General features: G+C 40.1%; 1 protein-coding gene across 2 annotated transcripts in view; it reads right to left on the reverse strand.

The window, feature by feature from the left end:
* The window catches only part of TWSG1 (twisted gastrulation BMP signaling modulator 1), a 315,372-nt gene that overhangs the window by 165,157 nt on the left and 137,437 nt on the right, over positions 1-12,778 (reverse strand). For both annotated transcript variants that reach the window (XM_044067966.1, XM_044067967.1), the window contains exon 2: positions 11,706-11,834. In XM_044067966.1, coding sequence (XP_043923901.1) covers positions 11,706-11,828 — 123 coding nt within the window. In that variant the 5' untranslated portion in view covers positions 11,829-11,834. The remainder of the gene's footprint in view (positions 1-11,705; positions 11,835-12,778) is intronic.

Below are 12,778 nucleotides of genomic sequence, written 5' to 3' on the forward strand. Positions count from 1 at the left end.
TGTAGAGTGCAAATAATTAAGTTACAGGAGACACACTTGGAAAGAACTGAACATTTGAATTTGATAAAGAAATGTTTTCAGGATGGTTACTCAGCAAAATATCTGGGACAAAGGAAAAGAGAGGTACTTATATTAACTGCAGGAGGAGCTCCAGTAGTTCTACAAGAGGATAAAAAGGTAATAATGGCATATTTGTAGTGCTAAGGGGTTACTGGCAAGGGATAAGGATTACACTGGCATGTGTTTATATTCCAATTAAAACTGCTATAATGGTGTTTAAGAAAATTCTAGCAGAAATGATCATTTTTCAGCAAGAAATATTATTTGTAGGTGGGGACTGGAATTTAATTTGCAGCAGTGAAGATGTGTAAGGGGGCCCATAAGATAAAGTATAAGAAAAGAGGGTAGATTATTGAAGAAAGTCTGAAACTATTTGGCATGGAAGATGTGAATTCAGTAATAGGAGTTTGGAGTGAATTTAGATATTATTCCTCAAGCTATAAAAACTAGAATAGGCTAGATAGAATTTAGATTTCACAGGAACATGTGCATTTAATTGAAGGTCTTGATACATACCCAGTAACTATTTCAGATCATGTGGCAGTAATAACTAAAATAAAACACAGGGTCTTCTTCTTTCGGCTGCTCCCATTAGGGGTCACCACAGCAGATCAACTGTTTCCATTTCTTCCTGTCCTCTGCATCTAGCTCTGTCACAACAACCGCCTGCATGTCCTCTCTTACCACATCCATAAACCTTATCTTAGGCCTTCCTATTTTCCTGTTACCTGGCAGCTTCATCCTTAGCATCTTTTTCCCAATATAGGCTGCATCCCTCCTCAGCACATGTCCATACCAATGTATACTTGCCTCGCTGGCTTTGTCTCCAAACCTTCCAACCTGGGCTGACCCTCTAATATACTTATTCCTAATCCTGTCCATCCTCGTCACACCCAGTGCAAATCTTAACATCTTCAACTCTGCCATGTCAAGCTGTGACTCCTGCCTTTTTGTCAATGCCACTGTCTCCAACCTGTATAACATAGCTGGTCTCACTACCCTCTTGTAGACCTTCCCTTTCACTCTTATTGGTACTCGTCTGTCACAAATCACTCATGGCACTCTTCTCCACCCACTCCATCCTGCCTGTACTCTCTTCTTCACCTCTCTTCCACACTCACCATTACTCTGAACTGTTGATTCCAAGTACTTAAACTCATTCACCTTCGCCACCTCTACTCCCTGCATCCTCACCATTCTTCTATCCTCCCTCTCATTCACACACACATATTCTGTCTTAGTCCTGCTGACCTTCATTACTCTTCTCTCTAGAGCATATCTCCACCTCTCCAGGGTCTCCTCCACCTGTTCCCTACTCTTCACTACAGATCACAATGTCATCTGCAAACATCATAGTCCACGGGGACTCCTGTCTGATCTCATCTGTCAACCTGTCCATCACCATTGCAAATAAGAAAGGGCTCAGAGCTGATCCTTGATGTAATCCCACCTCCACCTTAAACGCATCCGTCACTCCCACCACAGACCTCACTGCTGTCACACCACCCTCGTACATATCCTGTATCACTCTTACATACTTCTCTGACACTCCCGACTTCCTCATACAATACCACAACTCCTCTCTAGGCACCCTGTCATATGCTTTCTCTAAATCCACAAAGACACAATGCAACTCCTTCTGACCTTCTCTGTACTTCTCCATCAACACTCTCAGAGCAAACATTGCATCTGTAGTGCTCTTTCCTGGCATGAAACCATACATCTGTTCACTAATCATCACCTCCCTTCTTAACCTAGCTTCCACTACTCTTTCCCATAACTTCATGCTGTGACTGATCAGTTTAAAACACAGGGTAATGAAATAAAAATATGGCATTGATGCTTTCCCACCTATTTGTTGAAAAAAATATAAGGTTGATTAGGAAAATATATGAGGGATTGGGGACAAAACATAAAGTGGGTGGGGCCTTCTCTGATAATTTCTGCTTGAGCAGAGGAACCAGGCAGGGGTATCTTCTTTCTCTTTTGTTATTTGCAGTATATTTAGAACCACTGGCAAAGAAAACAAGGGACTCAGAAATTTAAGGATATAATTGGTATCGTAGTCAAGAAAAGCTGGCTCTATTTTCAGATGACACTATTTTATACCTGACAAAACCAGAAAGTGACATTACAGTTTTGTGGAACATTTTGAGACAGTTTCAAATCTTTTGGGGATACAAAATTAATGAAGCTAAAAGTAAGGCAATAGCTGTAAATTATGTACCCACATATGAATTGGTTCACCAATATCCATATTTATGGGGACATGATAAAATGAGGTATTTAGGAGTATGTATTAAAATGATTCTGGTGTGGCAGCTAAGGATATGTGGGAAGAAGCTAAACAAAAGATAATACAAAAACTGAGAAAATGGAAGTTTTGTTATATGGATATGGATAGTAAGATACAAGCAGTTAACATGTTTTAGTCCCATTAGTCTTATACACAGGTCAGGCATATTTTTATCAGCCAGAGGAGAAGTTGTGGATAGCAATTAATAAAGAGCTGAAGGAATTTATCTGAGAGAAGAAGGCAAGTGTCAAGTGGGATAAGCTGATTCTTCCAGTAGAACATGGCGGATTGGGAGTACCCTATTTGAAGGCGTATGGTATTTCAGAGCTATATAGTTAAGGCTCCTATACATAGCACAAGCAGAAAACTATAATTCAAAGTGGAAAGGGTCGATGATGAAACAGGAGTGAAGCTCAAGAAACAACGAGAGACTGGGATTCTGGATGCAGGCTTTTAAGGAGAATAACAATAATCATGCAGAATATTATATCTATAAAGTAGCAGAAAGTATTCTAAGGACTAAGCCAACATGGGAATGAAGAAAGGAGATTCTGCCAATAGGGATGACTGCAATTAGGGATATAGCCAATAGGCAAGAGGGGGCTGGAATTTATTGGAGAAAACTGGCAAAGGAACCAAGGTATTAACTAGAGATGGAAATATGATAGAATGGGAAGATGCTAAGAATTTATACGGACTGCAAGTTAGAGATTGCCTTCCATATCGGGGATTGATATCAGAGTATAGGCAAATAGAAAGAAATAGGGGGGTTCTAAATGAATGACCAGCACTAGTAGAGTTTTTAGTCAAATCTCAAACAGAAGCTACCATTAAAAAAGGAATAATTAGTAGAGCATATAAAATATTGCATGGTAATTATAAGACTCAATCAGGGGAGGTTAGAAATGATTGAGAAGAAAGATTGGATAAGTAATTCACAAAGAAACAATGGGAGGCTATATGTATGACTCCCAAATACGCAACAAAGTCTAGAAGATTTAGGATTTTTGCTTGGAAATGTTTACATGGATATTTTTATACCCCACATAGACTCCCGAGAATTTTTCTTCAGGTAAACAGCAAATGTTGGAGGTGTGACGGGGAACAAAGAGGCACTTAGGAACATATTTTCTGGGAGTGCAGTGAGTTGGTAGACTTTAAGGATTCCCTGTAGGAGATGCTGGGTGGGCAGATTGGTGTGATGAGGGAGATGATTTTTCTGAGCTATGATACACAATCGGAATTGCCTAGACATGGGAAAGTCTTACTGTCTCTAATTATGGTGGCTGCCAAAAAAGCAATTACCAGAAAATGGAAATCAAAATTTAAACCAACTATGCTAGAATTAGTGAAAATAGTAGCAGAGATAAAACAACTGGAATTGAGATCTTTAGAAAAGGGTAGGAGCAAACTACATAGAAAAAAATGGGAATTGTGGGAACAATACATAAGGGGAGGAAGGAGGTTTAAAAGAAGGCAGGACTTAAATGAGGTATGTAATGTTTGACTGAAAATGATTGGGTAGATTATAAGTGATGTATAATGTTTACAACTGGGAGGGTGTCTACGGTTTGTGATGTAAAATGCTTGCAACAAGGTTTGTGTCAGTGAGGTTTGTTTTCATTCATATAAATGTATGATTGCGTATGTCTTAAGTGATGGTTTAATAAAGTAATCCAAAATTAGGCACCAGAGACCAGCAGTTCCAACACACAAATGATTTAATGTTAAACACAGCAAAAGGAACACACATCCACAAATAACATAAACGCTGATGAAAACACTTCTGCTTACGTTTTAGTCTTATAGAACTTCATCAGATGGGCAAAAACCTCATAGTTACCTAGTTAAATAACTTTTCCTGTTTGAATAGACCAATGAAATCAGTGATTCAGTTAGTAACCAAGATACAGAAAGAGTGGATTCTAAGCTGCATGTAACACTCTTACTAGTCTAGCACCATCTGGTGGACAAATAATAAAACACACGAAAATGTATATAAAATCAAGAATTCACTTAAATAAATAAACCGTGATAAAATAACATGAATATACATAAAAATGTAAAATGTTCACAATTTTGCAGACCTGAGCTTGAGTACAGGTTTTATAGACACCATAACCCTAACACTCCCCAGTATTTTCCTTCTACTTTCATTTTAAATTTCTCCTCATCTACCTACCTGAAAAAACTTATTTAGCCATCAGTGTAGGTTAACTGTAATCTGTTTTGAAACTGCATACTCACTGTACGATTTCCAAAGGATGTTAACTGTTACCAATATCGTATTTGTATACTTGCTGTCCATTGTTAAATACTCTTCTTCATATACTAGAAACAATTTTTCTCTTTTTTGTAAACTGTACATATTTTTGTAATCATGGAGCTTTTCTCCCTGGGTCTCCACTGAAAAGGGCCTTAGCCCAGATGGACTAACCTGGTCAACAAATGTCAAATAAAAAAAAATAAATAAATAAATAAATAAATAAATAAATAAATAAATAAATAAATAAATAATATCATTAAGTCCTGAATTGTTGCAAGCATTCAGGACTAACTGCCAATATAGCTCTCTGTATTTGAGTCTGGTCTCCCATGGCCCACCCCTGGGGTCTATAGGGACCACCTCTATCATGAAAAATTGATACTCTGCTTTTGGACATGTCTGAAGATGTTTGTACAGAGCTTTATTATAATTTTTCTTCCTTAAATCATAAAGGTGTTCATACAGTCTTTGTTTTAACCTCCTTTCTGTCTTACCCACATAGAAGGAGTCACATACCCCACACAAAACATGTGCTCACCTCTGAATTTAAGCATTACTGGAACCTGTATGGGTGTTTTTTAGATGACATCTGTATTTTTTGGACTGGTACTGATAATAATTTTTTCGAATTCCTTGAATACATTTCTAAGACTACTAAGTTCCTAAAATTTACATATCAGATTAACAATAGTGAGGTAAATTACCTTGATGTTAACATTCAGTGGGTGGACAATGGTTTCAAACCTAAAATACACAGAAAGCAGACATTCTTGAATTCTTATCTTCACTATGCGAGTGCCCACTCCCCACACCAAAAAAAGAGGGCTAATAAAAGGTCAACTGGTCCGGGCTAGCAGAATGACATCTGATGACCAGGATTTTAAAAGAGAATGCGATTTTACAGTAGAAGTGTTCAAAGCCAGAGGGTACCCTCCCACACTTTTGAATGATGCATTAACAGAAGTCATGGATGGTAGAGAGTCTAGGTTTTCCCCTATTTTGGGTAAAAATCAACCCTCTGATTATGCAAGGCTAGGTACGAAGATAGAAGGGGTGTCTTACCAATCTGCTTTGACTATCACATATGATGGTGAAACAAATTTGGTCAAACAAGTTATAGACAAGGAGTGGAAAAATTTTGCAGCCTTATCAGATTTAAATTGTATATTTGACAAGCCACTTAAATATGTGTACAAAACAGGACAAAATATCAACAATATTTTGGAGGTTCCCATTATAGCAATTTCGGAACTCTTATTAGTAACAAAGAAGGTACACACAAATGTGGAAGTTGTACCCAATGCAAGTACATACGGACTGGGGACATGTTATATTTAAAATGTAAAAACAAGTATAGAACTACTAAAGAGTATGGCAATTGCCATACCGCAGGTGTGGTGTATATTGTTTTGTGTGGGGCATGTGACTCCTTCTATGTGGGTAAGACGGAAAGGATCTTAAAACAAAGAATGTATGAATACCTTTATGATTTAAGGAAGAAAAATGATAATAACGCCCTGCACAAACATCTTCAGACATGTCCAAAAGCAGAGTATCAATTTTTCGTGATAGAGGTGGTCCCTAAAGACCCCAGAGGTGGGCCATGGGAGACCAGACTCGAATACAGGGAACTATTTTGGCAATTAGTCCTGAATGCTTGCAACAATTCAGGACTTAATGATATGGTGTCTATAAAACCTGTACTCAAGCTCAGGTCTGCAAAATTGTGAAAATTTTACATTTTTTTACATTTTTATGTATATTCATGTTATTTTCTCCTGGTTTATTTATTTAAGTGAATTCTTGATTTTATATACATTTTCATGTTTTTTATTATTTGTCTACCAGATGGTGCTAGACTAGTAAGACTGTCACATGCAGCTTAGAATCCACTCTTTCTGTATCTTGGTTACTAACTGAATCACTGATTTCATTGGTCTATTCAAACAGGAAAAGTTATTTAACTAGGTAACTATGAGGTTTTTGCCCATCTGATGAAGTTCTATGAGACGAAAACGTAAGGGGGAGTGTTTTTATCAGTGTTTATGTACACAGACAACCCTCTCCTCCTCCCAACAAATTCCAACACATGTGAGAGATGCAACCATATAGCCAAACTGGAGGCTAAGCTCTCTCAACTCAGTACTGGCGTAACCAGTCAGGAGAAGGAAACCACACTCACTACAATTCCAGTTTCACATAGACCTACCACGACAGCAAACCAAACACATAAACACACAAAAATATACTCGGAAGCTCTAAATAAAAATCTGCCTAAGCAGCAGAGACCAACAAAGCAAACACCCAAGCAACCGCTACCCCAAAACAAAACACGTGCAACACATAGCTCACAAAGCCAGTGTGCCGAACAGTCACAGCCCTTAAGGCTAAACAACACACCTGATACACTTGTAATAGATGACTCTATCGTCAGGCACACTGACGTCCCGCTCACTAGGCTGAACAAGGAGAAGGTCACAGTGAGCTGCCTTTCGGGTGCTAGGATCCGCCACATAACACAAGCACTCAGGTCACTCCAAGGCAAGTACAAATATGACTCAGTCATTGTCCATACTGGTGTGAATGACCTGAGATGTACCTCCCTGGACTACATGAAAAGAGACATAGAGGAGCTCTCTGAGCATGTAGCCCAGGCTGGTATGACCCTGACCTTGAGTAGCATCTTACCGTCACCAAGAATGATGCCACAATATGAAGACAAGATGATCAATTTCAACAATTGGCTTAAGTATTGGTGTCATTCAAAGGGGATCTAATGCCTTTCAGCCTGGGATGACATGCTCAACAAGCCACGATGCTTCACTAGGGACGGCTTGCACCTGTCACCCCTGGGCTTTCGGATATTGGCAAAGGCTCTTGCTACCCCCATAGTGCCTTTTTTAGGCAAGGCTCAAAAGACAAACCCACCTCCATAGGTATCACAAGGGATAAGAAACTAAGAGTAATGCTACTCAACGCCAGAAGTCTAAACCTCAAGATGCACGCACTCAAACTCTCCTTAGCATGGAGAACATCGATATCTGTGCAGTAACAGAAACCTGGTTCAAGGCTCCCGAGAGTACCCCAGCACTACCAGGTTATACCTCATACCATGCTTTTTGGCCCCAAAACTTGGACTGAACCACAAAAGGAGGGGGAGTATCAATATTCGTCAAAGATACCCACACCTCCAGGTTGGTGGCACAGCATGAAGCATCAGAGACTATCCATGTGCAACTAACAGTGGGTAAAACTGCCTTCCAGTTTATAGCCTGCTACAGACCACCCTCCCAAACCCAGGAACCCCACTCAGCCTTCCTGAGAACACTGGAAAATATGAAGGTCTCTCCAAACACCACTATATTGGGCGTCTTCAACTACCCAAACATAGACTGGGAGCATTACTCTAGCTCCAACACTCTAGCCCAAAGGTTCCTAGAATTTATAAACTCAAATGCTATGGAACAACTTGTTATCACTCCCATAAGAGGGGAAAACATACTGGACCTGATCATCACCAACATGGGGACTCTATGCTCCAGACCAGAAGTGTATCCCTCACTGGTAAGATCAGACCATAGACTAATCTCACTGGATATTCACATCCCGACCCCACCCCCTGCCCAGAAAACCACAGTGAAAAACTTCTCTAAAGCAAATTTCATACTCCTCAAAACCGAGATGGAATCCTTCAAAGCCCCTGGGCCTGTGGAAAATAAGGCCCAGACCGCAGAATCCTTTATAAATGCATTCTATGAACACCTTCAGGAATGCATGGATCATGCAATCCCAAATAAAACCAAGACCCAATCCTCCAAAGGCAAACGTCCTGTCTGGTGGACCCCAGCCATAAACAAACTATACAATAGAAGGAGGAAGCTACTACATGATAGAGCAAAATCCCAAAACAGGAAGGCATCTCTGATCAGTATTAGCAAAAAACTACGGGCACTCATAAAATCGTCTAAGGCCAGCTTCGAGAGAAAAATTGCACAGGACACTAAGGATAATCACAAGGCTTTCTTTAGTTATGTTAGGAACCTAGGTGGTAATTCCCAGATATGCTCAGAATTAGTCCAAAATGACAAAAAATACACCAAACCCACAGACATTGCCAACATCCTAGCTGAGAGGTTCAGCGCAAACTTCTCCCCCCCTCCCCACCAAAAGGGCAAATATCTATCCCAGCAGAGTGCTGCCCCCCTGACATCTCAGATGCTCAGGTGGGAGCCGCCCTCTCCAAAGCAAAAAACACAGCATCAATGGGACCAGACGGTGTCCCGGGCTGCGTCCTACATGAACTCCAAGAAGAGCTAAACCCAAACATAAAACTACTGTTCAATCTCAGCCTTACTACAGGATATGTACCCAAAGAGTGGCGTACAGCAACAGTGGTCCCTCTCCACAAAGGTGGTGCCTCAACAGATCCTGGAAACTATCGCCCCATAAGCTTGACTAGCTTGGTCTGCAAAGCTATGGAAAGGATCATCATGGACCTTATAAATAAAAATATTGGGGACCTACAGACACTGGATCCTACCCAGTTCGGCTTTGTTAAGGGCAGATCCTGCCTCTTAAACCTGGTCAATTTCTTTGAAACAGTCACCAAGGCCATTGATGAGGGGAAGGTGGTCCACACAGCCTACCTGGACCTCGCAAAAGCCTTCGATACAATACCCCACTCGGGCATTATAGATAAGCTCACCAGCTTAAATATAAACCCCTATGTCACTAGATGGGTTGCAAACTGGCTCAAGGACAGAACCCACATGGTTAGAATTGCTGGAGCCATGTCAGACTCCAAACCAGTTACAAGTGGCGTCCCACAAGGCTCAGTCCTGGGACCTCTCTTGTTCGGTATATATTTCTCGGAGGTACAGGCCAACTCGGAAGGACTGTGGCTGACCAAGTTCGCAGATGACTGCAAACTGGGCGCCATAATCGACTCTCCAGCTGACACAAGCATCCTCCAAAAGGGCCTCATAGAAACAGACAACTGGTGCCAGAGCCATGGCCTCAAGCTAAACGCCAAAAAGTGTATAGTCATCCCCTTTGGCAAAAACAAAGTGCCCACAAATTACCACATAGGTGGTAATCCATTAAGTACAGAAGAAGTAATTAGGGACCTGGGGACCCAAGTTGATAGCAATCTCTCATTTGACAACCACGTGGCCAAAGTGGTTAGAAAAACATTTTATATAGCCCACCTAATCATGAAGGGATTCACATATAGATCAGGGGAGGTCATCATGCCTCTTTACTCATCCCTCATCAAGTCCATAATTGAGTACAATGCCCCTTTTGGGATGTACCTTACCAGACATTTGCAGCAACTGGAAAGACCCCAAAAGTACCTCACCAAGAGGATCAAAGGGCTCAAACGGATGCCATATGCTGCCCGGTTAAAGAAACTTCAGCTCTACTCAGTGGCACACCGCCTGCTCAGAGGCGATCTGTGCCTGACGTATAAAGCCATGTCCAACCTGGAATTAATGGACATGCTGCACCTCAGAAAATCCAAATCCCATCGAGCTACGCGCTCGAGAGACTTGAACCTCAGCACTGAAATAAATAGGACATGCTGGAGGGACAGATTCATAACCCAGAGGTTCCCTTCACTCTGGAATAAAATCCCAGTCCAGGTTAGGCAGAGTCCCTCATTGACTCCCTTCAAGAGGAATCTTGATGAGTGGATGGGAGATCGTAGGTTTACCCCGGGTATCACTTCTGTGTCACTGTTAGACAGAGGCACAGTATACTAACCTCGAAAAAGGGCATAGCAAAATTAATTTAAAATGGGTGGCGAAAGCCAAACACACTCTGGCTAGGCTTATAAATGCCCTAGGGCAGATAGCCTAGTATGAACCTATGAACCTATGAACTTATGTTATTTGTGGATGTGTGTTCCTTTTGCTGTGTTTGAACATTAAGTCACTTGTGTGTTGGAACTGCTGATCTCCGTTGCCTAATTTTGGATTACTAGTTACGTTTTGGGTACTTTTACCACAACTTTGCTGTTTGATGGTTTAATAAAGATGTTTCTTGTTTTAAAAAAAGGCAGAAATTGAATAATTTATGTAATGTTGTTTAGGTTATATGATATGTAGCAATAAATGTGAAGTGTAGTGTTTGTAAACATGTTAATACAGTTTGATTACTTTTATATAAATGTAAATATGACTATGTTACAAGTGATAATTCAGTAAAGTTGTTTTAGAAGAAAACACTCCTAGCTTTAAAATAACTTTCCTGATGAAGAAAGTAAAACATCAGTAAATATAAGAAAATAGAAGTTTTGCCCTCCAAAGCGAACTTATCTGCCAAAGTAAAGTAAAGCAGAAGCTGACCGTCAATCCTCAAAAGCCTCAGAGGAGCGAACTCTTCAATGGCAGTAAAGCTCTGAAGGAGTTGTGCCCAAACCTGTCTTTTTAAGCTTATCTTGAGCTGCTTGTCAATTTGGGTATGTGGAAGGTGCCATGAAGCTGTTCAGCTGTTATGTCCTTGGCGAGATATAACCCATATAGGTTCATAAATTAGTACTAGGCTAACTGCCCTTGTGGGCCATTTTAAGCCGAGACAGTTAACCCTTGTGAGAATCAAACCTTGCACCTTGTGTCTATAAAGCAAATATCTTAACCATTATGCCAACCTCTCTCTCTGGTGGTTAAAAATCCTCTAACTACACCAGTTAAAGCATTGGCTAAAGTGAGATTCAAACTTGCAAACTTTAGTTTCTCAGTCAAGCACTTCACTGCTAAGGTTACTGCAGCAGTGATCAATATAAAGAACATCACAAAAGAAAATGCAGTAGATGGTGTGCCCATGAGAGCTAACAGCATGATTACCAAAGCAGCAGAGCAAGTTAGTAAGCAAACTAATTAAGTCTAAATAGCCACTATGTTGTCAACAAGTGTTACAAGTACACACATTGGTGTACTAACTAATGCTAAGCAGCAGAAAGTAAAACAAAAGTGAGAAAAGATTACATTATTTACAATTATTGCATTTGTGACATACCATGAAACCAAAACGGCTGTAGGGAGAGTGAAAAAAATATAAAACATTCAGAGGTTGTTTTCCTACCTGGATAAGACATTTGCTGACATCACTGGCACACAATGCCTTGTTACAGCCATCTATTAGTGAAATCCGACAAAAGAACGTCACTGCAGCTGCCACTGTTAATAGAGAAAACCCAGACCACATCTTCCTCTGTGGAGGATGACCACAGTGATAACGAGGGAAAAAAAATGAAGGTAACAAGTTTAACAAGATAAAAAACTGGCACGCCTTTTTCTTTTCAAAACTGTTTCATCACGCCTCTTAAAAAGTCAAAACTGCTGTAACGTTTTGGCATATGTCTTAGGCATTCAGAACAGTACAAAATTAAGTCACACAAAGCATGCATTACCTTACTTGCTTATGGTTATGGTATCATGCATACTAGCCTTCACCTTTCCAATTTTTACTCTACAATTTATATTTAAAAGTTATGTAATTTAGCAAAAAAAAAGAAAAAAAGATTTATTATTACTGCTACTACTGCTACAATACAGTGTCTTTCCAGATCTGTGCATGAAACTTTAGCATCAAGGGACGACAGGTTTTATAGCAAATAAATTAACTATGTTTTGACAAAACTAAATAGTAATTTCACTGAAACAAAAGTTGCAAATACGAAATTTTACCAGACCTCAAAAAGTAACATGAAAGCAGTTTCATGTAACCATTTTTGCTGGAGAACATAATCCAGTGCAGCTCCTTACCCCTATTTAAACAGGGTTCCTATTTATGATGGAAGACGCGTTCTTTCAAATGCGTCTTGATCGAACTTGAAAGCATGAAAAGGGAAAATAGCGAAACAGCATATAAGCAAATTCTTTCCCTGGGAAAGACATCGCTTGGCCGCTTCCATTACGTTGCCATTTCCGTGACTGTAGTGCGATCTCAGAGTTGATATATTTAAGTAGGGGGTATGTGGGGGGCACAGCCCCCCACATTGAGGGGTGTGGGGTGCAAAGTCCCCCACTTTAAGATTGTAAGTTTTTACTTACATGGGTTCGATAAATCATCATTCGCTTTTTTAAGCGTTTGATGATTTTAACATAGACCCATTTAAACACTACCATTTGGGTATGAAAATTGAAACATCAGGT

The sequence above is a fragment of the Protopterus annectens genome, chromosome 3.part1, assembly GCF_019279795.1.
Source record: "Protopterus annectens isolate FY-2018-M chromosome 3.part1, PAN1.0, whole genome shotgun sequence".
Classification (NCBI taxonomy): Eukaryota; Metazoa; Chordata; order Ceratodontiformes; family Protopteridae; genus Protopterus; species Protopterus annectens.